At 41.0% G+C, this 26,366-nt stretch overlaps 10 protein-coding genes across 23 annotated transcripts; 2 read left to right on the top strand and 8 right to left on the bottom strand.

The window, feature by feature from the left end:
* Positions 1–40: 40 nt before the first annotated feature.
* Positions 41–2,241, bottom strand: P5CDh2 (delta-1-Pyrroline-5-carboxylate dehydrogenase 2). The gene is made up of 3 exons (XM_018018719.2): positions 2,100–2,241; positions 1,642–1,929; positions 41–1,573 (listed from the first exon to the last, which is right to left on the bottom strand). The coding sequence occupies exons 1-3, from the start codon at positions 2,177–2,179 to the stop codon at positions 67–69; spliced, it is 1,875 nt and encodes a 624-aa protein (XP_017874208.1). The 5' UTR covers positions 2,180–2,241; the 3' UTR covers positions 41–66.
* LOC108621426 (lysosomal acid phosphatase) lies at positions 2,242–4,627 on the bottom strand. Its single transcript, XM_018018724.2, has 7 exons — positions 4,259–4,627; positions 4,063–4,158; positions 3,864–3,992; positions 3,676–3,789; positions 3,472–3,609; positions 3,013–3,417; positions 2,242–2,944 (listed from the first exon to the last, which is right to left on the bottom strand). Exons 1-7 carry the CDS (start codon positions 4,406–4,408, stop codon positions 2,780–2,782), a joined length of 1,197 nt encoding a protein of 398 aa, XP_017874213.1. The 5' UTR covers positions 4,409–4,627; the 3' UTR covers positions 2,242–2,779.
* Positions 4,628–4,907: 280 nt separating this feature from the next.
* LOC149270602 (uncharacterized) lies at positions 4,908–5,946 on the bottom strand. The gene has a single exon (XM_089461763.1). It carries the CDS (start codon positions 5,659–5,661, stop codon positions 5,191–5,193), a length of 471 nt encoding a protein of 156 aa, XP_089317889.1. The 5' UTR covers positions 5,662–5,946; the 3' UTR covers positions 4,908–5,190.
* Positions 5,947–6,095: 149 nt separating this feature from the next.
* Positions 6,096–9,567, bottom strand: LOC108621427 (uncharacterized). Of its 9 annotated transcripts, none has more exons than XM_089461753.1 (6): positions 9,184–9,492; positions 8,169–8,436; positions 7,557–7,751; positions 7,217–7,332; positions 6,938–7,151; positions 6,096–6,871 (listed from the first exon to the last, which is right to left on the bottom strand). In XM_089461753.1, exons 3-6 carry the CDS (start codon positions 7,681–7,683, stop codon positions 6,225–6,227), a joined length of 1,104 nt encoding a protein of 367 aa, XP_089317879.1. In that variant the 5' UTR covers positions 7,684–7,751; positions 8,169–8,436; positions 9,184–9,492; the 3' UTR covers positions 6,096–6,224. The 9 variants fall into 9 exon arrangements, with proteins under 9 accessions (XP_089317879.1, XP_089317880.1, XP_089317882.1 ...); XM_089461754.1 differs by having other exon boundaries at positions 8,234–8,436; XM_089461756.1 differs by lacking the exon at positions 9,184–9,492 and adding an exon at positions 8,729–9,171.
* A 113-nt stretch (positions 9,568–9,680) lies between these two features.
* On the bottom strand, positions 9,681–10,885 carry Cby (beta catenin antagonist chibby). Its single transcript, XM_018018729.2, has 2 exons — positions 10,561–10,885; positions 9,681–10,500 (listed from the first exon to the last, which is right to left on the bottom strand). Coding segments are annotated over exons 1-2 (327 nt in total). The 3' UTR covers positions 9,681–10,498.
* A 103-nt stretch (positions 10,886–10,988) lies between these two features.
* On the top strand, positions 10,989–12,778 carry LOC108621425 (uncharacterized). 2 transcript variants are annotated; one of them, XM_018018723.2, is made up of 5 exons: positions 10,989–11,130; positions 11,216–11,585; positions 11,653–12,171; positions 12,240–12,430; positions 12,490–12,778. In XM_018018723.2, the coding sequence occupies exons 1-5, from the start codon at positions 11,096–11,098 to the stop codon at positions 12,668–12,670; spliced, it is 1,296 nt and encodes a 431-aa protein (XP_017874212.1). In that variant the 5' UTR covers positions 10,989–11,095; the 3' UTR covers positions 12,671–12,778. The 2 variants fall into 2 exon arrangements, with proteins under 2 accessions (XP_017874212.1, XP_089317878.1); XM_089461752.1 differs by having other exon boundaries at positions 10,997–11,136.
* Positions 12,453–13,725, bottom strand: lsn (vacuolar-sorting protein SNF8). The gene is made up of 3 exons (XM_018018727.2): positions 13,172–13,725; positions 12,963–13,109; positions 12,453–12,909 (listed from the first exon to the last, which is right to left on the bottom strand). The coding sequence occupies exons 1-3, from the start codon at positions 13,639–13,641 to the stop codon at positions 12,765–12,767; spliced, it is 762 nt and encodes a 253-aa protein (XP_017874216.1). The 5' UTR covers positions 13,642–13,725; the 3' UTR covers positions 12,453–12,764.
* A 421-nt stretch (positions 13,726–14,146) lies between these two features.
* disp (RND transporter family member dispatched) lies at positions 14,147–20,496 on the top strand. The gene is made up of 7 exons (XM_018018636.2): positions 14,147–14,711; positions 14,784–15,767; positions 15,831–15,922; positions 16,880–17,419; positions 17,472–18,110; positions 18,168–19,142; positions 19,204–20,496. The coding sequence occupies exons 1-7, from the start codon at positions 14,556–14,558 to the stop codon at positions 19,403–19,405; spliced, it is 3,588 nt and encodes a 1,195-aa protein (XP_017874125.1). The 5' UTR covers positions 14,147–14,555; the 3' UTR covers positions 19,406–20,496.
* On the bottom strand, positions 15,824–16,808 carry LOC108621370 (uncharacterized). Its single transcript, XM_018018644.2, has one exon. The coding sequence runs from the start codon at positions 16,680–16,682 to the stop codon at positions 15,954–15,956; it is 729 nt and encodes a 242-aa protein (XP_017874133.1). The 5' UTR covers positions 16,683–16,808; the 3' UTR covers positions 15,824–15,953.
* A 59-nt stretch (positions 20,497–20,555) lies between the features above and the next one.
* On the bottom strand, positions 20,556–26,329 carry GABA-B-R2 (gamma-aminobutyric acid type B receptor subunit 2). Of its 5 annotated transcripts, none has more exons than XM_018018630.2 (13): positions 26,189–26,329; positions 25,261–25,526; positions 24,708–25,189; positions 24,470–24,650; positions 24,191–24,409; positions 23,837–24,132; positions 23,410–23,773; positions 23,245–23,355; positions 22,943–23,179; positions 22,145–22,478; positions 21,981–22,086; positions 21,454–21,926; positions 20,556–21,376 (listed from the first exon to the last, which is right to left on the bottom strand). In XM_018018630.2, the coding sequence occupies exons 2-13, from the start codon at positions 25,507–25,509 to the stop codon at positions 20,754–20,756; spliced, it is 3,675 nt and encodes a 1,224-aa protein (XP_017874119.1). In that variant the 5' UTR covers positions 25,510–25,526; positions 26,189–26,329; the 3' UTR covers positions 20,556–20,753. The 5 variants fall into 5 exon arrangements, with proteins under 5 accessions (XP_017874119.1, XP_017874121.1, XP_017874122.1 ...); XM_018018632.2 differs by having other exon boundaries at positions 21,981–22,083; XM_018018633.2 differs by having other exon boundaries at positions 22,955–23,179.
* Positions 26,330–26,366: the final 37 nt, after the last annotated feature.

The raw sequence follows: 26,366 nt of genomic DNA, 5'->3' as shown, positions 1-26,366 counted from the left end.
ATCTGACCAATTGCTTGTAGATTTAATAAAACAATTAAAATTATATTACAATATCAAACTAAGAATTTATTCCGGATTTTTGAGATGATAATCATCAGAGTCAGAATTATCATAGTCAACGCCAGTCGTTTCTCTATTTATATTTAATATATTATCGCTGATCTCCATATATGGATAGTAGACGTTGACATGTGGAACGAATGACTCCTTTATGACCTGCGGCGATGTCCAGCGTAGTAAATATTGTGGACTACCCAGCTTCTCATTGCTGCCTGTTAACTGACCAGCTCCAAATGGTTGCTGACCCACCATTAGACCCGTGCACTTGTCATTTATGTTTAGGTTGCCCACATTGGACTTGAATATCTCGCATGCCTTCCGGATAAACTGATTATCTTGAGCAAAGATCGAAGCTGTTAGAGCGTGATTCACTTCAGTAATTTTATCCATTATCCTATATAAGTTCTCATCTTGATAGACATAGACACATAGAATAGGCCCTAACAGTTCCTCTTTGCACAGAAAGTCATCGAGATTTTCAACAAGCACAATGGTGGGATCCACATAGTAGCCACGGCCCTTGGAGCAAGTTCCGCCAATTAACATTTTACATTCAGAATTGTTATGTATGTACTTCAGATATGTGAAAAGCCTATGATAGGCCTTCCTATCAATGAGCGCCGAGTAAAAACAGTCACAGTAGGTTGCATCGCTAACAAACAGCCGTTTGGTAATCTTCAGCAGTGGTTTCTCGATTTTCGTCTTCCACAACGACTCGGGCACGTACAGCATAGAGCAGGAGGAACACTTTTGGCCAGCATATTCGAACGCTGCTCGCACGGTACAGGCTACAGCAACTTCTGGATTTGCCGACGGGTGCACAAAGTGGAAGTTCTTACCACCACAATCGCCAACTAATCGGGGATAGTTCTTATAAGTATCAATACGCTGTCCAACCATCTTCCAAAGCAACTTCAACACCGCAGAAGTACCGGTAAAGTGAATGCCTGCCAAGTCAGGGTTACAAGTAACGGCCGTAGAAAATACCGTTGGCTCAGCTGGGACGAAGTTAACAACTCCCTCAGGTACGCCTGCCTCCCGCATAGCCTGGAACACATACCAGTTTGACAACACAGCGGAATCTGAAGGCTTCCAGAGCACAGCATTGCCCATTAAGGCCGGTGTATATGCCAAGTTTCCAGCTATGCTGGTATAATTGAATGGACTAATGGCGGCTACAAATCCGGAAAGTCCCCGCAACACCATATGGTTTCGACACGACTCTGGTTGGCCGTTAACTGGTTCGTAATTGGCTAGGTCACGTAGGAAAATAGGGTTTATGCGCATAAAGTCCACCAGTTCAACGAGATCCATTTCCGCCTGGCACAGAGTCTTCCCCTGGCCAAGCATCGTTGCTGCAACAATCTTAAAACGATATTTCGTAGCAATTAAATTAGCAGCTTTCTCCCAAATGGCCATACGCTCCCTTAACGTTGTTTTATCCCATTTTTGCTGTGCTTGAGTAGCCGAACTAATAGCCCGGTCAATTAATTCTCTATTTGCGTGGGAGTAACTATAGGTTTTGGAATAAAGCGATTAAAATACATAGTTACTTGGATTTATGTTGTTCTGGAATCATACCGTGCAATAAAATGTTCTATATTGTAAGGTATTATTTGAGCAAGCTCACATTTCTTAAAAATTTCCTTGCCGTTTATTACGATTGGGACCGGCTCTATTTTATTAAGAATTGTCTTAAGTTCAGCCTTCAACTGATTGCGTTCATCAGATCCCGCCTTGTATTGTAACATACGTTCATTTTGTATTGGTAACATATTAAAGTGCTCGGTTATGATATTTTCTACTGGACATTTGCGGAAAGTTGAAATTGAAAAACACCGAGCATACGCGGGCAAATTGAACGATAATCTGAAAATGTTATCGCATATTTAATGGTGGTGGAAAACGCATATACTTATTGCTGAAGCTATCGATAGATCGATTGTACGCCAGCACAGTAAAATTAAATAAAACAGCTGTTTGCATGTTGTTTGTTTTTATGCAACAAAGTGATGCGTTCGTTTAATAATGCAACTTACGCGAGTTTTGTTGAAGCCTCGAGCCTCAGAAGTGCTGAGCGCTTATTTAAAACAATGCCATGAGCCATTTTGGACATCATATTTTGTTAAAGTGAGCACAGTACGAGCGAACGTCTATAGATATTCTAATATACCATGAATAAAGTTTAAGGATGTTCAAAACGATCAGCGCGGAATGTCGCACTTCAATTGGACACTCGATACGGGCACAAATTACCATATATTACGTACAGGCTGTTATCCGTACATAAAATACCACTGCAGCAAACGTGAGGTAGCTGATCTCTCGATAGAGGATAAATTCTTTCGATTCCTTAAAGTTATTAATTTGGGTGAGTGCCCTCAGGAAATAGAATCTGTAAGTGTTTTAATCCGTATTTGTCACAGGCCTTCCTATGCTGTTCTATGGACTTGCAGCCATTCGTTTAATAAGCCATACAGAAATGGTTCGAGTCAACGATGCGGAAGAGGTACCTATTTATTTTCTTTACGCCGAAGATAAAGGGTCTAGATTTTGAATTTAACTAAAAAGTGTCGGAATTAAAAATTTTGTTCGTAGAACTTTTTTCTGAATATATACTAATGTTTATTGTTCAACAATAACATACAAACCTGACTACATTTTGAAATATGTTTAACAATGGTAAAACGAAAAAAAAAAAATCAAACAGACGAATATCTTAATTCTTGCAGTCAAATGTGGGATTCTCGCAGGTATCATCGTAATTATCTAGCAAAAGTGGTTCCAACGAAGCTGCAAATTGACTCAACGAACATGGTGGATCACAATTGGGTATGCTGAGCTCCTTGGGGAATTTGTCTTCACTATTAAAATAGTATACCAGCTGTATGTAGATAAAATATATTAGAATATAGTTAATTAATCTAGCAATAGAAGTAAACCTTGATATACCTTCACTTCGAAATCCCCGTCTGCGAAAGATTTGCTGTGATGCAGCTCAAAAACCAATGCCGAGGCATACTCTGGGAGCTTAGCCGTCTGATCCAAAATTCCCATAGAGTTCATAACATTCACCAGGGTAACATCATGGCCTGCATACAAAAATATCTTACGATCCGGATTCAAATTCTTTTTGCGTTTGTTCTGCATTTTCTTAAGTATTTCTGTGAGAAAGGCACCGCCCTTAATACGTTTCATGAGATGTGTTTCGGTAAACAGAGCATAGCTGCGTTCAGCCAACGATCGCATTTCCTCCGGGTATATGTTCTCAGTCCAATCAGGCAGGGTAAGGCTGACTTCCTCTTCTGTTTTTAATGTGGTATACAACATTTCCACATCAAGCACATTGGAAATGTTCTGCAAAGTGAACAAAATGAATTGCTGTAGGAAACCTTTGATGTGAATAATTACCTTGCCCGTGTTCTTTGTGAGTAGCTTATATAGCTCCTTGTTTTCCTCGTTTAACTTTTCAAGATCTGGTGGCGGGTTTTTGTATAGCTTCTGAAGTATGCTCTCATATTTAGCGCAGGGCTTTTTCTGTGCCAACAACTATAAATAGAAGAAAATAAAAAATTAAATAAAGATTTGAATTGTATATTTGCAGTTAAAACTTACAATGTCATCGTTACGTGCTAGGGTGTTTACGGCCACCGGCTGCCAGGGTATGGGCAGCACATTATTATTATCCAGCGGCGGCATCAGGCCGGCCAACACGCTTTGAGCGCTCATCTAAAAGATAACTACCAACTGATAAGACACACAGTTCTCTTATCATCAGACAATTTTGTTTGACTTTGACGCACCACACAGCGTTCCGCGGCGGAGCTTAGAACATGCACTTGCTGTTGTGTGTAAATGCTGTTCGATGGCAACAGCCGATAGTAGCGCATGCGCAGATTTTGTCCCAATTTGTATGATTGCAAGCTGCCCTTCTGCAAAGACAGAAAATGCACTTAAAGGCTTTCAGCAATATTGAATTTTACTTGCGTGATTATATCTTACCTGTGTGAGTGCACCAAGGCCTTCCTGCCAGTCGTGCGCTGCATGTGGATCATTGGGATAGAAACCGCTCGGATTCTTGGCACCATGGCGGAACAGCTGTAGAAATCAAACAAACGATGCACATACATACATAGATATGCAAATGACATAGTTGAAATGCGCATTCTAATTGGATGGATGTTTGGCTAATGCTCACAATTGATATCATGCGTAGCTTTTTCAAGCCCTGCTCGTCGTTGCTGTCGCCGAAAACGAAATAAGCCATCATTACAATGCATAAAGCGCTGCCCAGTATTATGACTGATATTTTGGTGCCACGTCGTGATTTGCAGTCGAAAGGCGACATTTTCTATTAATTTCCTTATAGTTTCTTGATTTCTGCTGCAGTTTATTAATATATATATATAGGTGTTTGCACTACAACACTTTTATTTTTCACAACCTAAAAATAGTATTTGTTTATTTGCTGTATAAACTGTTATTGCTTTAACCACATATGAGCCGATATTCCCCATGCGCACATCCAACAACTACGAAGACTGCGCGGCAACTGAGCAAGCAGTGATAGACAGCTTGGCCACCACGAACACAGACATAAATACGCTGAGCGCAAGAGAGCATTGTAACTGAACGTCCAAGGAGAGCGAGTGTAAAAATACTCCCACACTCATATTTAAGAGCATCAAACAATAATCGCAACTCAATAAGTATAGGCGCATGAGAGATTGGGAGACACTGGGTGTGCAAATGAGAGAGACTATTTTCATACAAGTGCTAATAATCAAATACCCCATTGGAAATTGAAACCGCCACCTTCTAAGCTAAAATAAATACACATATCAAGCTTGTGTTTTTATAATTTACTTCTTTAAGCAGGCTTACGTTTAACAAACGAAGAAACACTGAATGGTTACAGTAAAAAATATATATGTGTGTTAGATGAATATTATAGAAGAAAAAAATATATATATGTATATACATATGAGTAGCATCAGGACTTTTCAGACACGTATCATTCTTGCCGTAACTCAACCGCAATGATTAAATAATTGATTGTTGATCGGATATGTTGTTCAAAGCGTTGCGGCAAGCCTGCCATTGATCCATAAATATTATTAACTCAAAAATCTACGAACTAGCTTCCTGCTCATTCTCGGACTCACTGGAGGGCTCTTCCACCAAATAGCCCTGTTTTGCACGATAGATGTTTTTCTTTCTTCGTGGCTTATTTGTGGTCTTTGGCTCTGCAGCTACGGTGTCTACATTGCTCGTCTTATATTTATCATCTTTAGTCATATTTTTTGTTTGATCTTCATGTACGGGAACAGATGCTAGGTATGTGGTATGCGGTTCCTCCTGCTGACCAAACTCGAATATGGCTTGTTGTTGAGGATACTGAACAATGTCGTAGACAAACTCACGATGCTGATCACTATCGCTAGCCATAGCCAAATGGTTTTGCAGATTAGAAAAATAGCTGTCAGCACCATAGCTATCCGTATGCAAGGGCCAGTGTACGGATCCATAGTTGTACTGTCGAGTTTCCGGCACAAGCTCGTAAAATTCAAGGGTGGTAGTGCGATAACAATGCCTTGACATAATGATCTCCTACCACTGTCGACTTCTTGTATGTATATATATATATAGATATATGTGTGTTTTGCTCTGCCCCGTGCTCCTTCTCCCGGCCGCAAGTCAAACGCCCAATGGCGTAGTCAATATGACTGATTCCCAATTACAATAGCTCCTGGATAGCAACAGCCTCTATAGGTGCGTCCTGATTGACAACACTGAGCCACAAGCGTAAAAAGTAGGTACGCACCGCGTTATGCCGCAACAAATAAAACTGCAGATTAATTTTAAAGATCATTAGACCATAGATATGTTCTTAAATCAGCTCAAAAGTCGCTCAATGGGCTGGATTGCTGTGAGAGACGATTCGCTGGCACTGAAAGGCGAGAAATAATTTTGAATTTCATAGAAAATTGTGAATTTTGAACTAACTAATGTGTCAATAGAAACTAGACGTGCTATTCGTTTAAAAATGATCTTTCTTTAGAATCTAATTCGTAATTTATTGTAAATATTACATCTTAAGTGTAAGCACAGTCTTTGGTCCCACATCTGGGGGCGTATGCACAATCCACTGCCAGCCAACACTGTCAACTGCCGCCGAGCACATATCGTTCTGTATCCAGCTCCTCGTCGGAGTACTGCTGTTCCATGCGCTCGCATTCGCTATGCTTCGAGCAGCGCTTATACAACATATAGCCGCCCCAAACACTCAGCGGCAGCAGCGCCAAGCCCAGGGGCATGAGAAACAGAAGCAGGAATTCCCGAGGATCGCTGGTATCCTCAGTGACAAGCTCATCACTGTTAGTGTAGTCCACCCAGTACTCCATAGCATCGTCAGACGGCAATACTTCGAGATAGGCTTCCCGGATCTTGTGGCCGCGATAGCTAATGGCCACGCACGCATAGTAGCCAGCATCCCTGATCCTCACATTGTTAATGATCAGCTTACTGAGGTAGATCTGTGGACTGACGAGCTTCTCGGGGGATGTGGAGAGCAGCTCATAAGTGCGTCCATTGTAGCGCACAATATGAGCACTAAAATTTGACGAGCCCTGCGTGGGCTGCGGTGTATCCTGAGCAGAAGAATATGCGGCATATCCATGCCGTCGAAACCATTTAATGGTCAAGTGCTCCTCGCTGTGCACACGACACTGAAAAACCACTCGACTGTCCTGAATAGCTGTCTTATTGCTGGGATAGGCATCCAGGAACTCAGGTGCAGCAAGCGAGCTGTCTGAAAAGAGTATGAATAAGTTAGCTAAGAGGCCACTCGACTAGCTACACTACGTGATGTACTCACTCTTAACGTCCAGCTGATAAGTGCGCACAAGTTGCACGTCCACCGCCTGAGTTGCATCCCATACATGTGGATTGATGCTGCACTTGTACAGGCCCGAGTATCGCTCCGTGACATTGCGCAGCCAGAGCTCGGCGCGACAGAGCGTCGACTCGCACGGCAGGGCGGTCCAATCGTCGCCAGACTCCAGCTGGTAGCAATTATTGTCGCTGCATTGCTATGAATACAAAATATATTGCTATTAGCCCCATGGATGGCTTTCTCAGGGACTATCATGCTCACCTTAAAGTACCAGTGTATCTTAATGTCCGCCAGCCTGCGCTCATCCAGCAGCCCCGTTAGGTTGCACTGTAACCGGACGTCGTAGCCGGCACGTTGCTGTATCAGCTCTGTGTTCTCTGTCAAAATATGCAATCAAACAATCAGTTAGGAATGAAATCATAAATTGTTTCGTTTAATTATGCGAAAAAAATCTTATCAAAATGTCTTGCGAAACAAAAGCAAAAATGATAAACTGGTACAGCTTGAAAGAATTGCCACGTTATGCAAAGTGTGTATGGCCTCTAAAATTACTTCAAGAACTCCGTTTGCAATATAATTATTTTGAAACTCGTACACCCACCTGTATAGTCTATAAAGTACGCAAACGTCGTAGACAGTCCACATAATCCAATTAGCAACCAGATGGCGTCAAAGCGTTTTTGCCGCAGGTGTTTCATTATATTTATTGTCATCAACATCATTTGCATTTGTTTTAACAACAAAGTTTCGACACGGCTTTGCACATTATATAAAAGTATTAAAGCTCCTTAAACAGCTAAAATTATATTAAGCATTTCAATTTTGTTGAATATAACAAATTTTAAGTTAAATTTTAATAACGCTCTCTTTGTATTTTATAGAATTCTCACGAATCGGTGTATGTTTAAATAGATATTATTTTGTATCATAACATATTTCAGAAACACTTAAACTTATTAAGTTTAACAATTAGCAGCGAAATGATCGATTTTATTTTTTCAATTTAATTGTAAACATTTTCTGCTCGTTTCGATGCTGCTCAGGTTTATATCTAAATATATAAATATATATATATATATTTGTACATATATATATATTTATGTATTTATTTATTTAGACGTTGCATTTCTCAGTGTTGCTCGCACACATTTTTCACACATTTTATTGGCCGCTTTCGGCCGTTGAGTGTACAATTTTGGTTTTGTTTATTTACTTGGCCATTTAATTCGGGTGATCCACATACAAATAGTGCGAGTACACCCACGTGCACACACTTACGCATTTATACTTATACATATATGTATGTATGTATGCACATTCAAATCCTTGGCACATATATAATAGCGACAGAGACCCCATTTATACAAAACAATAAATCATAAATGCGATAATGCCCATTTATCAAATCGCTACCCACTAAATGGGCGCGTCGATGAAAAACACTTGAACCAAAACAATTTAAACACTGGCCCTAATTGATACTGGGAGAATACGAAAAACTAGCTTTTATTTCAAAATAATGATTAAATGAAAAGAAAAGAATTTTTATATGATATGTAATGTATATAGAGTATACAATACAATACAAAAATAAATATAATTTTTATAAAGTTATGATCTTATGATCATCACCATCTGCGCTTCACTAGACTCATACTATATGTTATACATTGTGTATACACATAAGTATGTATGTAACACGCTTTAACACTAATTTGCAATGCGATGCACCAAATGCCAATAAAATAGACTTGTCTAAACGAACCGACTAACCCGACGGATTGTCTGTTTATATAGCAGCTACTCGACGCATGATCCATTTGTATGTTAGATTTATCACAGTTGCCCCCAATTTGATTGGCATTCACTCAATTGATTTATATGATATCATTTATTAGCTCGTTTCATGCAACAAAATATCTATTGCTTGATAGACAATTTGTTTATGGCAAGCAAAGCACTTTGGAAAGAAACAAAAACAATAGCAAAATGAAAACTACGCGCGGTTACAGGCGCCCAGAACTAATGGACACACGATCGTGACGGACTTTGACGATCGACTGTTTGGTAACTTAGTTCTTAATCACTTCAAGAAGCACGTCAAATTGAAACTTGCTGATATGGCCAGTATATGTATATATATAAAATTATATACATATATATTTATTTATTTGATGAATGCGCCGAGGCAGCAGACAATTTGTGCTGATATAGGCGTCTTGTGTTACCTAATGCTCCATCACGGAATCAATTGCGGCCCATAGCTAAAACATTGCCATATTCGCAAAAGGCGCGCATCTAAAACCAAAACCAAAGCGTGCAAACATTTTATTGTACATGTGTTTTTGTATTATTTTCGAAACGATTTTTGTTTTTGTTTTTTTTTTTTCTTTCTCTTTCTCTCTCTCTAACAATTGTTATTGCTGTTGTATTTCACTAGGTAAATAGCACTCGTATGGTATTGTAGACACATCGATCTCTGGGATCGTATTGTGTGCGTCCGTACGATCGGCTGGCTATCAACAAACTACTGTAATACACGAATCGAACAAGTGTTACCCCCTTCGGAAGCGAACGGCTCGCCGTTGTCGCTGTCGCCGTCGCCTTTGTGGTCGTGGTCGTGGCCGTTACCATTTGCTGGGGAACAACTAAATAAATGTGTTTTATAAGCAGTTTCGCTTATCGCCTATCAATATAAATGCGTAAATATACAGTAGTCGATATAGTGTACCGATATCGCCTCAGCTATGTACATATCATGTATGGGAAGGCAATGATTAGGCTCCGTTCGTAAGCTTTATCGCTTGCGTCGTTCCAAAATTTAGTTATAAGAGCGAGTCATATAGATATAGAGTGAGGGCGACGGAGACAGAGAATACGAACGAGTATAGATAGAGCATGTAAATTTTATGCGATCGTATAATGGCTCGCACCCTAGTCAGTTGTTTATTTTAACCGCCATAGTAGATTCGACAATCAACCCCGCTAGCAGTCGGTCGGCTGTCGGCTCTCGTTTTCCGTGCTTCTTATCAAATGCCATAATGAAGAGCGGGAGCCAAGCGGCAGTCAAGCGGCAGCCAAGCGGCAACCCGATGCCGTCGATGTCGTCTATAGATTGCTGCCAATGGCGTCAATAATGCCAGCAATTTGACCAGCCCGCCCGTCCATTCATCGAACGTTAGCCCAACAAATCCAAATTAATTCCCAATGGGCTAGTCAACAAAGCCAGCCCGGCGACCACGGCGCTGCAGTTGGTGCTCTGCATAATACTTTACCTATTGATAAGTTTCGACGAGCATGTGAAATGATTAGAGCATTATACAGATAGACCCTTAGCTACTTGATTCAATAATACAAACAAATATGGACTGTGATAAGAGAGCTATCAGCCAGACAAAACGAACCCAATTGGGTATTTAAATAATCCAAAGGAAACCCAAAATCAGGCAGTACAAGTTTATTGAACCTTATTGAACAGCTTCGACTTTTTATTTCACTTTTCATTACAATTAATGCTTACAAATTGACAGCTGACAGCTTTCGCTCTATAAAATAAATTGTAAATTGTTATATTGGTCTTTGTACCAGTTGTTCCTTGGGCTTACACTTCTCCTTGGGCTTCAAGTCATTGAGCTCTGTGGCATGCTCAGCTAACAAATCTAGCATAACTTCTATTTTCAAGTTACACATGTTATTCTCCTCCTCTAGAGCTCGGAATTTCTTGTTTAAGCGTAGCATGTCATCCACATCTGCTTTATGCGCCGAATGCATCCAAATGCCATCGGCGAAACGCAGCTTCTTGTTGCCCAAACTCAATGAGATGTTACGAAAATCCTCAATGTCCTCGTTCACGACCGGAAAGCCAATATTACAGCGACTCACACGCGCTGGTATGGGCTTCGATTCGAATTTCTTGTTAAAGAGTGGCATCACAATGACTGATTACTCAAATTGGACAGAAACTCTTGACCAATTTTAATGTTTGCGCCTTGCCACTTTTCGTTGCCACGGCAACTCCGACAGGGCTTTGGCTCATTTCGAGCTGTCAAATAGTGACAGTAGAGACAGCTGCTTGGAGCATTTAATTAATATAAAATTCGTAGTTGGAACTTGGAAGGAAGACATTGTAGTTAGCTTAGAATGTCTCAGGAGGCTTCACACTTTGAGTTTCCAAGGTGGGAGTAAATATCATAAATAAAGAGAACATCAAATTCAGTCGGCACAGATAAATCTTAATTTTTCACTACTCTTTTCAAGCAGCGGTGCCGGCGAGGTAGCCTTGGGAGTGGAGCGGCTTATCAAGGAAACAAACGAGGATTTGAAAAATTTTCGCGTGGAGCAATCAGATCTGCGATCGCTCATTAGCGCCGTATTACTTGAGAATCGTCAATTGACTGGCGAACTGGGCAAGTATAAGCGAGTTGTGTGGTCCAGCAGCTCGGAGAAACTACAGGAGCGTTTAGATATAACGAACAATGCCTTGACCAAAGCCATGGATCAGATTGAGGCGCTCAAAAAGGAGAAACATTGTTTAAACACATTGCAGGAATGCTCACAGCGCACCATCAAGAACATGGAGGCGGAACTGGACAGTTGTCGTGCTCAGCTCTCTAACGGAGATAATGAACAGGTGAATTCTGATTCTGGTAAAAACGGGTTTTGGCTTTCCTGTTTATAATATCAATTATTAAGTTTAGATGGTGCAATCGTATAATAAAGCTATCAAGGTACTGGAGGGCAGGCTAGCTGCGCAACAGGAGGAACTTCGTACCCAGGCCAAACTTATTAAAGCTCTGCACGAGCACAAGCAGCGCTGCGGTGAGCAGATCGACCACTTGCAGTCCCAGTTAAAGGACCGTCATCGTGGGGAAGTCACACGGGAGGACAATCAAGCTAAAGTCACAAGTCTACAAAAGCAGATCAGAGAATTCGAGAAATCCTTGCAGCACACCCGTGCTTTACTAGATGAAAGTAAGAAGCGCGAGATCGAGGCAATGCGCAAAGTTCAAGATGCGATCGCCATTAGTGAGGCAGCTGTCCGTGAAAAGGATGAAGCGGAGAAACGTGCCGCATCATACAAGGAAGAGGCCAGCAATCTGGCATTCAATATTGGCACCATCATGGATGAAGCTGCTAAACGTGTAGACAACGAAGTTGCTCAGCTCAAGACAAAGATAGCAGAGAAGGACAAAACAATTGCCTTGATACGTGAAAGGGTCAGCCGAATATATTTTTATAAAACTTGTTCTGAAACTCATACAGACTCATGTCGTACTCATTATAGATGAAGACTCAGATGGTGGAGCACAAGACTGCAATAGAACTGTTTGAGTCTCGAAACAATCGTTTAAGTCTGAAATATAAAGAAGCCCTACGACAGAACGAGAAGTTGGAGATGCAAGTGGAGTCTTGTAACAAGCGTCTAATTGAACTTGAGCAGTGTGCCTTTAACGATGAAACACATTATTTAGCGTCGTGAGTAATATTACAAGCTGAGAAATTTAAAAAAATGTTTAATTTTCGTTCATTTGCAGCAAAAAAGGTTACGAATCTCAAATACATGATTATATGCTTTCATACAAGGCACTCAAATCACATTATAAACAAGTTTTGAATGATTTAACAAAGAGGTTTGAGAGAGTTATAGAAAAGCAAAAGTATGAACTACAGGCCGACAACGACTTGCTGAGTGGCGCTGTCGGAGATGGGAGATAATAGTTTTTTAGTATGAATTTGCTTATATATATATTTTTTAATTTCTAGCAGTATATATACATGTTAAATAGTTTTAAATAAAGCTGTGTACAAGCTATGCAACCACCATTTGCGCGTGACGTCCTGGAAACAAACTAGGAAACCAATAGCTCGGCTCATCCTCGAATTGTTTATCAATCCAGCAAAGGCCCTCACCCAATACTTTTTCTAGCGCTTGTTTTGCACGGTACTCGGTCCAACTAAAAAAACAAAAATTTTAGCTTTGTAAATTCTTTGCTCAAAAAAACCTCACCCCAAGTCCTTAATAAGTTTGCTTTGAGTAATGCAACCAGTTTCTGTATTAGATGCAGCACTAAGTATGTTGGTCTCCTCCATACTTAGCTCACCCGGAATGGATTGAACAATATATTTTCCTTTTCCTAGCTTGTGTACAACGAAACTGTTAATTAAAAAAAAAAAAAACTGTTAATAAATAAATTCAACTGCTGGCACATCATATACCCATTGCCAAAAATAGTGAGCTTTTTTGCAGCCATCAGTATATCTTCCTTAGTTATTTCCTGATGGAGCACACTTTGTCCACGTGCGGCTATGAGACGTCGACGTAGTTCGTCCAATTCCATCAGACCCCCTGTTTTGTGATTGGCTGCAAGGCATACTTCTACAACCTGCACACTTAGCTCGTAATAAAAATCTCCCATGCCAAGCACACTCCAAAATCCTTTTCCAGTAGCCAAGGGATCCACACCAATAGCCGCACACATTTCCTGAAATTGTTTACGAAACTGCGAGTTCTTGCGGATATCATCTTTGTGTTTCATGGCAAACTCCTCCAGTTTTATACGAAAGACTTCCATTTGTTTGGTCATTTGCTCCAATTGAGATTCTTGCAAATCGGCTCCTTTGTCCTTATATTTTTCAGCAGCCAACTTCTGTTGTTGTATAGCTCCCAGACCCACTCGTCGACGCATTTTGACAAATCTATTTGTTGTTTATTATTCTGCTTAAGAATATGCAATCAGCTGTGACAAAGAACTAACGCGTTTATCGAGCTGGTGCTATCGGTTTTTGTTGTTGAATAAGTTCAATTAGTTCATTCAATGGCTGAGCAAAAGAGAAATGTCTGATTGGAAACGTATACAGAACTCCAATATTCTGTTTTACATTCTAACAAATCTAATTAAACAAATATCCAATTCCAATAGGGGCCTTCTAATCAGAGAAGTGAGTATAAATGAAATTTTGTATGTATGTCATAACTCTTTAGTTTGTGATTATTTAATATGGTCATTAATGGTCATTAATAGGCTGTCTTTGCGAATTACTTACTACTGTTCGTAAGAGCACTAAATAGAAGAACAGCAAAATTGTAGACTAGAAGTGCTTTGCATTTTGAACGTATGTTAAAATGATCATTATATAGGCGCTTAAATACATCGATAACTCGATAAATACAATCAAACAAGAGTCGATACTATTTCTAAAAGGACAATATATGTTTATTACATCTCTAGTGCATTTTCTTGTGTTTGCGCATTTTTTGCATTCGCATTCTTTTATTAATTTCAGTTTCATTTGTCCGCCCGAGATTTATTTCGCGAGCATTTAATAAAATGTTAAGAGCCCAATTACAGTTACATTTAACCAAACCTTGCCTAAGCCCACAGATATATTGAAATTTCTCAAGGCAGGTCCAGACAGTATCTATAACATAAACAACAACAATACGACTACCCTTAAGACATCCGTCATAGCGACACAAGGTTAATTAAGACCCCACATGTTGCAAATGTGGCCGACACTAAAGTAAACAAAATGAATATACTCTGAGTGCATCATTCTTGTATATATTGTCGTGTTTACTCGACATTATCTTGGCTTCGGAATGCTGTGCTTCGACTCAGAAAAGATGAACTGGTATTATCATGTACTGGCACGGCGACCATATCTTGTGGTCGTCTCGATTGCTGTTTATTGTGTGGCCTGCATCATAGTGGCATTCATACTAAACGATTTGCCAGATTTTAGTGACCCAGCATTGGTTCGTATCAATCATAGACCAGTAAAAAATTTCTACGCATGCTCATACTTTTACCAAAAACATGTATTGCAGGGATTTGAGACGCGAGGCACCGAAATTGGAAAACGACTGACTGCTTGGCATAATCTGAATCAGGAGATTGACGGCAATGGTATATTATTCTCGAATCCTTCACATCTACTGCAAAAAATTCAATATGAAAAGACAAGAGGAGTGCCCAGGCATCAACATCCAAATCATAGGCGCCACAAAGATCAACGTCGAAAGCATAAAAACAATAAGCGTCGCAAAGAACAGCAGAATAAGAACGAAAATAGCGGTGTGGCGTACAATATGATGATCATCAACAAGCGACTAAAAGCAACAAAATCTCCGCTAAGCGATAAGTGGATGGGCGACAGTGGGGTGTTCCGGGATTTTGAGGTGACTAATGATAGTATCCCCTCCGTGCTGGAGCCAACCAGACAGAGTGAGCCGATCGAATATGGCCATAATACTACTTTCGTCGATGAGGATGAACACCGTGAGCGCGTTCAAACTAAGAAAAGCACTTGGCGCATGCTAAAACAGGCCTCCTTACCCTACGACGGTTGGTCTAGTTCAAGAGTTCGCCAGCCCATTGAAGGCTTCTTTTGTGATTCCTCACCGCACAAGGCATACTCACATTTTGTGGTGAAGCGCATTGGTCCGAATGCTACAGACTCATTATTTGATCTTAATGGCATGTTGGCTATGTGCCAGCTACAAGAGCAAATCAGTGCTGCGCCTAGTTACCAGGCATTCTGTGAGCCTGAAACCAATTGTTGCCGGCCTTGGTCACTTCCCAACTATGCCACACTGCTGGCCAATAAGAGTTCATGCTTTGATCTGAATGCAGACGATGTTTCATTACTGCACTCACTGCTGTTCAGTTGCTATGAATATTATCATTTACTAAAGCTAGACAACAATTGTAACGAAGTAAATCGCTGTTATGCTCCAGAGGAATGCACGCGCAACAATTTGGTATTTAATGTACTAAACTTTCTCAGCGACTATAGCTTTATCAAGCCAAATGTGAGTGACATAAAACACTATATGTAAATATTTCTGGGATTAACAAAGAATTCATATTTGCAGGACACAACTGTTTATTTGAGATACGCAATGATTTTTGTGCCTGTTACTCGTTCCAATCGTATTCTTCCACTCTTTCATGAATGGCAACACGTGTAAGTTGAAAATAAACTCATCAACATTCCTTTAATATTTACGCAATGTGTAGCGGTCAATAGGTCCAGTTGGCATTTTACCGTCCTTAGCAGCTACCAATGCAGGAAGGCATATGTCCTCATAATATGTACTTAGTCCATATTTGCGAAAGAGCTTGCGCATATTTTGAGCAAAAATCTCGATGGTCATATCCTTTGGTGGCGGTCCCTGATACAATTTGCCATCCTTGTTAAGTTCTTCAAGACGATTGTAATAATTGCCATAGGTAGTCAGTATATCCTTGGAATCGCATTTCGGATCGGTAATATCTGCTTTTACAGTTCTTTGGCTAAGCAGCGACGCATATTCGTTCGGTGAGTAATCCGAACCGTAAACAGTTCTCCGCAAATCTATTAGAAAATCTTCAATCTGGTCATAACGTACCGGTGGGCACTCAAAAAATAGTTTATAGACATGCTCGTTACACCATTTCGTTCGCTTCAAAAATTGACGATACTCCTCGCGCCAGTCCATGGCATACGGCCATGTTCGAGTCTTTATCTGTACGTTATTTACCTTAAGATTGTTCGCACAATGGCCAGCGATCAATGCCGGATCGGTTTGATATCTAAATATCTTGTTTGGCTTATAGATGCGACCATCATGCATGTGATTTATATAATCCACTTCAGTGACTGTCTTTTTCCTAAAACATTTTGGCAGCAGAGTATTCACGTTTATTTCAAGCAAACGCTGGTTGGATTCAGTATTTGCTGCCATTTTATCAAATCGATTCGTATTTAGGCGTCAAAGATAATTTAATTTTCTAATTTTTACATTGAGTTTTTCTGGAGAGATAAATTGTATGAATATTTGTTTTTTTAGCTTACAAGCCTATTATAAAGTTTAACAGTTATTTCTAGCATTATATGACGTAAAATTGAACGCTTATGATATCCTACGACTTTTTTTTACAGACCTCTGAGAAATGAATTGGTGGAAGTTGTTGCTATGGATTTGGGTTTGGAAAATGAGCTATTTAACGAGCTGTTACTAACGGACGTGTGGCTGGTATCACTAGGTGGACTCTTCGTTATGGCCTGCGTTTGGTTATATACAGGGTCAGCGTTTATAACTTTGATGTCATGTTGTGCCATTTGCTTCTCGTTGGGATTAGCATACTTTGCCTACACAGTGGTTTTTGAGTTTAACTTCTTTCCATACATGAATCTGCTGGCCATTGTGGTTATCATTGGCATTGGTGCTGATGATGTGTTCCTGTTCCTTAAAATTTGGCAATGTGTGTTGGCCGAGCGTTTCAGCAAGAGCAGCACACTGAACACACAATCAACATTACCCACGCCTTTGGAGCACAATGAGCATACTGAAACATTGGAGAATCTCATGGCGCTAACCATGCGACATGCGGCGGCATCTATGTTTGTTACCTCGGTTACCACTGCCGGCGCATTTTATGCATCCTATAGTAGCTCCATAACGGCAATTAAATGTTTTGGGTAAGTGATGTCTTTATAGTGAAATCCATTTATAAACAAGTTTATTTTTTAGAATATTTGCGGGCACTGTTGTAGTGACAAACTATTTGCTCATGATCACATGGCTGCCCGCCTCGGTTTCAATTATGGAACGCCTGTTTGCTAGCCGTATGTCCTGCCAGCAGCATTTATCACAAAAATTGCTCAACGCCTGTAAGAAGTCAATTAATCGATTTTGCGAATTGTTCGAAGAGCGCATTACTCAAAGCATTATGAACTATGCATACTTATGGCTATTTGTTTTTACCGTACTGGGGACTTTAAGTGCCCTCATTGTGTTCTGGTATCCGGGCCTGCAGCTGCCCCAAAAGCCCGATTTCCAATTATTTGTTTCGAGTCATCCATTTGAAGTTTATACAAGGCTGAAGCATCTGTTTTGGTTTGAGAAGCCTCTACAAGGAGTGGAAAACTTCAATATGAGTATGCGTTTCGTTTGGGGCGTACAAGCTCTGGACGATGGCGACTATACGAACCCAAATTCGTACGGCAACTTGCACTATGACAATAATTTTAATATATCAAGCAAACCGGCACAGATTTGGCTGAGAAACTTTTGCCAAAACATACGCCAGCAGCCATTTTATCAGGCCACCTTTGGATTTTTGCTGCCAAATTGCTTCATTGAGAACTTCATAAGATACATGGAACGTAGGTAAGTAAACGCTTATTCTTACTATTTAAGGGCTCTATTAAGCCATATAACTCTTAGATGCATTGATGAAATGGATAGACGGAGATTGGATCGCACACCCTGCTGCGAAGCACAGTTTCCCTATGAGCCACACATATTTGAGCAGTGTTTGCCCCAATGCATTTCCAATTTGTATGAAACCAGTTTTTATCAGCACGGAAAAGCGGGTCCCAAATTCGCAGCTGCACCCAGTCGATCAGATGAGTATAGTGAGAGCAACAGTAATGAGAGTTTAAGCATAGAAACTACATCCCCCCAACTGGTCGTAAAGGCAATAATCATTGAGTTCGATTCCACTACGGCTTACAGCACCCTCTACGCTAACATCAAGTTGTTTTATGAAACGGTTGAAAATTGGTTTCAACAGCAGCTTAGCACGGCTCCAGCGGAATTACGTGGCGGCTGGTTTATCAGTGATCTCAAATTTTTCAATGTTCAGGACACTCTTTCGCATGACACGATCACGGCTATTATACTGGCCATGGGCGCTTCTCTTGTGGTCCTGCTATGTTTCACACTCAATATAATCATTTCGATTTATGCTGTCATAACTGTCTCGCTGACCATATTCAATACTGTGGCAGTGCTTATTTTACTTGGCTGGCAGCTTAACGTACTGGAAAGCATTGCCGTGTCAACTGCAATTGGCTTGGCTGTGGATTTCAGTCTTCATTACGGGATACACTATCGCCTGTCGCCCTCTAAGGAGCGCAATGCAGCCACACAATTTGTTTTGTCGCGCATCATCGGCCCAACGGTTATGGCGGCAGCTACTACTGCCTTTGCCGGTGGCATTATGATGACATCCAACATATTGCCCTACATACAGATAGGCGTCTTTTTGGTAGTAGTTATGGTCACTAGTTGGTTCTATGCCACATTTTTTTTGATGAGCCTGCTCAAGGTAGCCGGACCGCAGTATGGCTTCATGCAGCTGGGCTGGCCTTTATTACGCAAGCGTCGAACTGCAAAGGCGAACAAGTTTTATGAACGGTAAGTGTAAGTGATCCAATTTGTTTGCTATTTCTAATTTGTATGTTGTAATATTTTATAGTAAACCAAGTCGAATAATTGCCACTGAACAACTGCTAACACCCACCAGCTCAGCCATTGTTGAAATGGCCAATTCGGAAACACATGAACTGGAATCGCTTAATTCCAGCAATCAGATTAAAACCATTTCAGGCACTGAAAGTGGTCATGCGCCGCTCTCGCTGACTGAGAACTTTGAACACTCATTTCAAACGCCGCACTAATGCGGACTAACTTTAAATTTGAAGAGAGCTTCTTGATGCCTTTGATAAGGGGGTGCAAATATATGAATTTTAAAAAATTATATACAATGGCAAAGCTAGAGCAGAAAATATATACAATTATTATGTATATGTATAATAATACATGTGTACACATGGCGTTCATGTTAGTGTTCTGTATCGATATACCATAGCTATACATATATATTTATATAAACTCATATGTGCAACTACTTTGTTAGTATTAAGCATTATTCAGAAAGTTAATCAGTTTGCGCAAATGTTTGCCACATTTTTTACTTTGCTAATTGACGAAGAAGAAGAGATAATGAACAAGTCAAAATGATTTGTACTTATGCTTGAACAAACATTTTCGCAAACTAGTTGGCAATTTGAATGACTATTTAGTGTGCTATTCCAAAAAGACTTCAAACAGTTGCAATGCGCTTTTTTACTTAGTTGTTGTAACGTTTGGCGCTCACCTGAGCTAAGTGAGCTCAAAAATTTGTAAACTGAAGCAATTAGCGGAGAGTACTGGGTACGTCCATAACTGTACGACTGCATAATGTCGGTATTATTAGTTTTTAGTGAAACATTTAATGAAAAAGAAAAAGAAAAAGAAAACAGAGCGCGTCCGCGTAATCGTTTATGTACTTGCGTATTTAACTGTAATCAAAACTATTTATACTCTGAATTTTTATTAGCTGTTAAAGCGGGCCAACTATGTTGGTGCCGGCATTATAGTGTATATGAATGTATATGTAATTACCATATATGGTAGAGCTATGTACATGTACATCTATATATAATGTACTTTGATGTACCATATGTGTTGTCTATCCTATTTAGTCGTAATTGTTCAAAACACACACAGACACACAACACGCACAACACACTCACATTTGTAATAACCATGTAACTGTGATACAGAAGGTGACAAATTGATAAACTCAAATTCTATGTTTATACAGGCCATGAGAGTTACTAAAACATCATGACGTATTGTACTTAACTACAACTGAAAACCTTGTACTTCCTTCATTGAACTTATAAAATGTGTTGAAGTGATTTAATAAATGTTACCTGTAAAACAATTCATTGAAGAAAATATTTTTTGAAACTACCCCATTTTATTTCCAGAGAGAAACAACCATTTGCAATGTACTTATATTAGTTATTATTAAATTTTCAACTATGTTTGTCAATAATATTTGTGCTAGCAATTTATGAAATTTTGTTTCTCTACACATTAGTACGCATTACGATAACGTGTAGAGTATAAGGAATTTTGACCTAGGGGCTAAAAACTGCACACATATTCGTCGTTTAGATGCAGCATTGTCATCATTGCTTACAAATATTCAACGATATCGCATTTGATGGATATATTTGGGCAGCTCTGTCCAACGACGCTACGGCCGCGATAGTTGGGACTCTTTTCAGTGAGTAGCTTCCGGAATATGGGGAGTATAGCTGTTTCTCCCTCTATAAGTTCAGTTTCGGAGCTGGCACCATAGATCGAATGGTCGGTTCGGTTACGATGCTTCCTTTGCTTCTCCGGCGCCACGTTCGGTGAGCTGTGATGATGCGCCGCATGTTGAATGTTTGCATTTCGATTGAATTTGCGCGTCTGCGTGCACTGCTGCACGCTCGAGGGCGTCGGCTCCCGTTCGCGCTCGCTGTCCGTCTCGCTCTGGCAGACTGTGCCCTTTTGTGGCTTGGGACGATGTTTATTACGATTCTTTTCCGAGACAGAGCGCTGGATAGGTGACGTTGTGTTTTGTTCATAGGGCATCACGTGGCCGTGATGTTCTGAGCAACGTTGCGGACTGGCATAGGTACGCTGCGATTGGCGCGAATGCTGCTTGGCATGGGAGAGCGTATGTGTGTCCCATAAATCACTCTGGGAGACAACGAAGTTCGACTTGAGTGCCGAACCCATGCTGGTGCGACGATGATCCGAGGCAGTGGGGGCTGTTTAAGCAAGGAATAATATTTTAATTTGAATACATAAAGTAAAGTAGTAGTAGTAGTAACATATATGTACATACTTTTAATGACGCCCGGTGTGCCGGGTTTGCTGTGTGGACACACGTTACTCAGCTCCGATTGCGAGGTGGATATATTTGTGGAGGAATTGCGATGTGTGCTGCTATACTTTGGCTTAGCCGTTGGCGTTTGGCTGCCGCTTTCATAGTGCCTGGACACTGTTGACTGGCGGCGATCCCTCATTGCGTTGCAGTCGCCTGTAGAGCGTTTAGTGGAGCTGCTACTGGTTACGCCGCCAATATTTCCATCTGTCTGAGCCGAAACTGAATTTCGTTTCTCCAAGTGTCGATGGTGCTGATGTAGTTGTTGCTGTTGTTGTTGCTGCTGCTGTTGTTGCTGTTGCTGCTGATGTTGTTGTTGTTGCTGCTGCTGTTGCATTTGCTGCTGTTTCTGAAGATGTTGCTGTAGCTGTTGCTGAATCGGCTGCATCATAGCACTCGGAGGTTGCTCCACAATTGACTGTTTCTTCTTTTTGCTATTGAGTAAGCAGGTTATAAAACTGCAAGCAATATAGAAAATTTGTACTTACGGCGGTAAGGAGGGTGCCACAGTGGTGGACTGCACCGATACAAATGAGTTGTCAATTTCAACGTGTGTCGAGGTGATACTGTCCACGGATGTCAGCTCGGTAACTTCTAGGTGCAAGCAGTGAGCAATGCATGAATTTGTCTAGATAACAAAGTGTTCACTCACCTGTGGTGCTGGGCATCTCGCGGCGTACAGGCGGAGCTGATAACTTGGCCATATCGTCACTCAGTATGGGCTCCATATCTGTGGGGGCACCTGTACAGGTGACTCCATCAATCCACTTGCGCGCCTCCGGACCCAGTTTGCGTATTAGAGCCTGCAGCTCGTTCTCCTTCTCCATCAGAGCCTTGCGGAAGCGACAATTGGTGTTCTTAACATCGCGCAGCCGCTGCTCTAGCTCACAGACCGAGGAATCGCGTCGATTCTTGGACATAGGGCGTAGAGTAGCGCGCACTCGCTTGTCCACAACGCCCTGAGGATTACGTTTAAGTTCGACGAGCTGGAATTCGATGAACCATTGCTTAAGTAAGCTAACATTCAGAGAACACGGTACACAGCAAGGTAAGTAATGTCTCAGGTGAGACTAGATTTGAAGAACAGCATACCAGAAATGTCAATAGATGTTTACATTCAATTATAGAGTAGAGTCTTTCAAAAGACACTATGACATTGCTGGTATATGCACATAGTTAAGTATAAAGATAGTAAATATAGCGTTTTAAAAGTTATTATGTAGTGTTATGTAGCATTAGCAGAGTTAAGTTAAGTAATTTAGTGCGTAAAGAGCAACGCTAAATGAAATGCTGATCATTTGAAATGCCATCCTTTCTACGGATGCTGACATTCGAAATGATCAAACGAACAACATTCAACATAATACGTATGTACTCGTACGCCCCTCGTGTATATAAGTAATATACGATTATGTGTTTAACAGCTACAAAAACTACAAAACTTCCTTACTACCAGTCTTACTTTCGGTACGAACACCAAACACAAAGTGGCTGTCGTACAAAAAATGATAAAAAACGAGAGTAAGACAAAAACTAAATCCTTGCGATCCGATAAAACAAGCGATATAGCCGCGCCGGCAATACAAGTAATGAACACATTATAAACGGAGAAACCAATATGCTTGGAGTCATTTAGAGCTGGTATGGAGACATGCCGGGTTTCCCAGGCCAAGAAGGCGCCAAAAACCTGAAGGGGTAGAAATTTTCAAATCAAATTGGCGAAATTCAATAAATCTAAGTCCATTTGGTTACCAGTAGCAAGCCCTTATAGGCATAGATGATGCTAACGAATATGGTCATGTGCTCCGATTGGCAGTACTCGTTCTCGGGTATGACTAGCACATCATCAATGTTCTCGTGATGCTGTAAGTGAAAATTGGAATTAAATTCAATAATCTCTAATTTTGTTCTTCTCACTTTAGGCTCCAGTTGCTTGGTCTCGCGGTAAAAGGGATCGGCTATCTGCCAGGTGGTTATAATCGCTATGTCAATGGCCAACAGCACGCCCACAACCATAAACAGCTGATAGTCCTTGATTACTTTCTTGTTCAGCTTCAAGTCGGTGAAAATCGAATGCACACGCCAAGTTTTCGAGAACATAGCACCGAAGGCCAAACTAAAACCAGCCATTAAGATCCAAGCACGAGCCGTGCATATATAGGGAAAAGCTGCCACGCTACTCAGCGTAGTGTCCAGGCCCAGGAATATAATGCTCAAGTAGGTTAACATGCAGCCAATTATAATCAGATTGTTTAAGTGCGGGCTAGACATTTTGATGTAGCTGCAAGGAACACACAGACTCGGTAAAGTAGATAAGGATATATATGGCTGATTAGGATCTTACCGTTGATTACGATATTTGATATTGAAGGCTAGGAAAACAGTGGCTATGATCACGCCAATGACCGAGGCGCTGGCTGACACAATATATATGGTGGGGTTCACCTGGCTGTGTTCTATATAGATTAGGGTACGATCCTTGGGCGGCGTTTTGCCTACCCAGCGCACTGGCTTGCCCAGTGTCATGTCCAAGTGTGCTTGCTGCGAATGATATTCACCGATCTTTTCCATTTGGCCCAATTGAAATTGGGTGATTAGAATGTTGGCCTTGCGTTCGTTGTTGTAGAAGCGTACAGGACCCTTGAGAATGATATAAATGTAATAAAAGTAAAACATAGATCGGCATCGGCATACGAACCGTTACGCCCTCAAAGGAAGTATTACGCAATGCTTCGAGAAATATACTCTCCCAGTCCTTGACACGATAGTCGAAATGCGTCAACAAATCCTCGCGTTTCTCCGCCACATACTGTATTGCCAAGGCGGCCGCCCAGATGCCATCATACGTGTAGCCATGGAAGCGTGAATATTCTGTGCCGCGTAGTCGATCATACTCAACCAGATACTCGTCCGCCGTCTGCAAGACAAATATGGATTGAAGGACGACCAATGAATGCACAATCTCAAGATATCTTACTATGCCTGCCACGGTAATGTCACCGCTGGTGGAGAGCGGCAGCAGATCCACCAATATGGCGCCCTCCAAGGCAGTGGCTATCTCCTTGTCGGTGCATTCGCTATCCAGCGTCACATTCCACCAATCTGTTGTATAAGTGGCCATGATTAGCCACTGATAGGCGCGTCCATACATTTGTAATCTGCAGGAAACACGATTAAGGCCGTTCGATTTTGAAAGAATTTTTTAACGGGCTTACTTATAGGCCTCACAGAAAGCTTTGCGTGCAAAATGCTCATTGAAGTTGCCCAGAATTATGCGTACGTCCTTCTCGCGCAGCTTTTTCAGAGACTCGGCCACATCGTTGACAAAACTTTGAGTCTCCACCACCTCCAGCTCCATGGAGTCCAGATCTGCTACCATATGGTTGTGCGGTAGCGAATATCGTGGCTCGTTCTGGTACACAGTGCCCACTCTCGTCCAGTTGAACTCCTTGAGCAGCGCTAGCCGTGGAGCATTAAATGCATTCTCCGAGGGTACGACGCGAAAGAAGTTGGGAAACGCGTCCTTCGTGAACATGGGATGGGTGTCCGCATAGCTCAGCTGCGTCAAGTGCCAGTGCTTGCTGGCCTTGGCTATGGGGTCTGTGACGTGCGTGCAGGCGGCACCAAAGAGCATCACCTTGTTGGGGCCTGAGTGCATCATGTCGAAAAAGGACTTCACACCCACTGCAGCATTGCACTGGGAATAGCAGTAAATATATGTAAATATATGTATATATAGCAACTAGTTCATATTTAAGCACATCCCACCTGTGTATCATTCCACCACATGTGCAGCCGATAGTTGGTCAATATCTGTGGATGCTCATTGACATGGCCAAGCGCCAGTTTCACGCTGGGCATAACTCCACGTCCAGTGTACGAGTTCTCAACGCCATCGCCATATGGAAAGAAGCCCGCAATGTAAACATCGGAGCGCTTGGCAGTTCGAGCTTGAACACGACTCAAACACAACCCAAGGCAGAGCAACAGTGAAAGGATTAGATTCGGTTGGAACATCTTGCTGTGCGCGCGAGCTGTGAATCGCTTAGATATTTCAATATTTGTGTAGCCAAGTGAAGAAATCAATAATTATTCAGGGGTTCGTATTTGTGCGTCTCTTAGATATGAATCACAAAACAATTGTTTTTTTATTTAACCTTTTATTTAGCAGATATTATAGTTCGTTAGACCTTCAAATGCTTTGGGCTATTACACTATTTGCCTTTTTCAAAACTTAGCCTAGTTATAACAATGGTAAATTGGTTCAAGGTGCTGCTGCGCCTGACAGGCCCTGCGTGCCAACGTGAAAATTTCCTATATGTATATATATACATATATACTTAATGTATATGTATGTATGTATGCCTGTACTTAGGTGAGTATCCTTAGGTATACACATACATAAATATATGTATATATACATATATATTAAGGTAGAATTATATGTACAATAACCAGTCCTTGATGCAATTTGTCACAAACTGCACTTATTAAATTATGTATCATTTAATGTTAAGGACAATAACAATATATGTAACTATAACGTCATTTGAATTGTAGAAATAGTTTTTTAACTGGAACTATGCACTTTCAGGGTAAATACAGACACTATACACTCCACTTATTTAACTGTTTTTCTTGCGCCCATTTCAAGCGCTAAGCTAAAATCTAATACTGAAAAGGAATCAACACCTACCAGATTTATTGATTGATTCACTTAATAACTAAAGACATATTCGAATAGTTTTATTTGATATTTTAAGCAGTTTTCGTTTCGTTGGAAGTTGCGAAGGTCCGAAAAATTGTGTATCCTTGCAATTTGACAGTTGCGCTGACAGCAGCCAAAGGCCATGCCAGTGCGCATGCCTTAAACT

The sequence above is a fragment of the Drosophila arizonae genome, chromosome 2 (assembly GCF_054131065.1).
Source record: "Drosophila arizonae isolate 15081-1271.41 chromosome 2, UAZ_ARI_1.0, whole genome shotgun sequence".
Lineage (NCBI taxonomy): Eukaryota > Metazoa > Arthropoda > Insecta > Diptera > Drosophilidae > Drosophila > Drosophila arizonae.
Note: the sequence above shows the minus strand (reverse complement) of the source record. Positions and strands in the feature narration are given on the sequence as shown.

What these genes read in the sequence shown, in the direction of transcription:
- P5CDh2 (XM_018018719.2), bottom strand. Translation starts at nt 2,179, where the DNA reads ATGATGTCCAAAATGGCTCATGGCATTGTTTTAAATAAGCGCTCAGCA. An exon ending in GAGGCTTCAACAAAACTCGC is followed by an intron (nt 1,930 to 2,099) that starts GTAAGTTGCATT and finishes TAACATTTTCAG; the next exon opens with ATTATCGTTCAATTTGCCCG. An exon ending in ATAGAACATTTTATTGCACG is followed by an intron (nt 1,574 to 1,641) that starts GTATGATTCCAG and finishes CAAAACCTATAG; the next exon opens with TTACTCCCACGCAAATAGAG.
- LOC108621426 (XM_018018724.2), bottom strand. Translation starts at nt 4,408, where the DNA reads ATGTCGCCTTTCGACTGCAAATCACGACGTGGCACCAAAATATCAGTC. An exon ending in TCACAAAGAACACGGGCAAG is followed by an intron (nt 3,418 to 3,471) that starts GTAATTATTCAC and finishes TTCACTTTGCAG; the next exon opens with AACATTTCCAATGTGCTTGA. An exon ending in ACGGGGATTTCGAAGTGAAG is followed by an intron (nt 2,945 to 3,012) that starts GTATATCAAGGT and finishes ATCTACATACAG; the next exon opens with CTGGTATACTATTTTAATAG.
- LOC149270602 (XM_089461763.1), bottom strand. Translation starts at nt 5,661, where the DNA reads ATGTCAAGGCATTGTTATCGCACTACCACCCTTGAATTTTACGAGCTT.
- LOC108621427 (XM_089461759.1), bottom strand. Translation starts at nt 7,683, where the DNA reads ATGCAAATGATGTTGATGACAATAAATATAATGAAACACCTGCGGCAA. An exon ending in GTACTTTATAGACTATACAG is followed by an intron (nt 7,333 to 7,556) that starts GTGGGTGTACGA and finishes ATATTTTGACAG; the next exon opens with AGAACACAGAGCTGATACAG. An exon ending in TTATCAGCTGGACGTTAAGA is followed by an intron (nt 6,872 to 6,937) that starts GTGAGTACATCA and finishes TACTCTTTTCAG; the next exon opens with ACAGCTCGCTTGCTGCACCT.
- Cby (XM_018018729.2), bottom strand. Translation starts at nt 10,885, where the DNA reads ATGCCACTCTTTAACAAGAAATTCGAATCGAAGCCCATACCAGCGCGT.
- LOC108621425 (XM_089461752.1), top strand. Translation starts at nt 11,096, where the DNA reads ATGTCTCAGGAGGCTTCACACTTTGAGTTTCCAAGGTGGGA. An exon ending in CTAACGGAGATAATGAACAG is followed by an intron (nt 11,586 to 11,652) that starts GTGAATTCTGAT and finishes TATTAAGTTTAG; the next exon opens with ATGGTGCAATCGTATAATAA. An exon ending in GAAACACATTATTTAGCGTC is followed by an intron (nt 12,431 to 12,489) that starts GTGAGTAATATT and finishes GTTCATTTGCAG; the next exon opens with CAAAAAAGGTTACGAATCTC.
- lsn (XM_018018727.2), bottom strand. Translation starts at nt 13,641, where the DNA reads ATGCGTCGACGAGTGGGTCTGGGAGCTATACAACAACAGAAGTTGGCT. An exon ending in CTCACTATTTTTGGCAATGG is followed by an intron (nt 13,110 to 13,171) that starts GTATATGATGTG and finishes TTTAATTAACAG; the next exon opens with TTTCGTTGTACACAAGCTAG. An exon ending in AAACTTATTAAGGACTTGGG is followed by an intron (nt 12,910 to 12,962) that starts GTGAGGTTTTTT and finishes TTGTTTTTTTAG; the next exon opens with TTGGACCGAGTACCGTGCAA.
- disp (XM_018018636.2), top strand. Translation starts at nt 14,556, where the DNA reads ATGCTGTGCTTCGACTCAGAAAAGATGAACTGGTATTATCATGTACTG. An exon ending in ATAGCTTTATCAAGCCAAAT is followed by an intron (nt 15,768 to 15,830) that starts GTGAGTGACATA and finishes TCATATTTGCAG; the next exon opens with GACACAACTGTTTATTTGAG. An exon ending in ATAAGATACATGGAACGTAG is followed by an intron (nt 18,111 to 18,167) that starts GTAAGTAAACGC and finishes TATAACTCTTAG; the next exon opens with ATGCATTGATGAAATGGATA.
- LOC108621370 (XM_018018644.2), bottom strand. Translation starts at nt 16,682, where the DNA reads ATGGCAGCAAATACTGAATCCAACCAGCGTTTGCTTGAAATAAACGTG.
- GABA-B-R2 (XM_018018630.2), bottom strand. Translation starts at nt 25,509, where the DNA reads ATGTTCCAACCGAATCTAATCCTTTCACTGTTGCTCTGCCTTGGGTTG. An exon ending in CTTCCTTTGAGGGCGTAACG is followed by an intron (nt 24,133 to 24,190) that starts GTTCGTATGCCG and finishes ATCATTCTCAAG; the next exon opens with GGTCCTGTACGCTTCTACAA. An exon ending in CACACCGGGCGTCATTAAAA is followed by an intron (nt 21,377 to 21,453) that starts GTATGTACATAT and finishes TTGCTTAAACAG; the next exon opens with CCCCCACTGCCTCGGATCAT.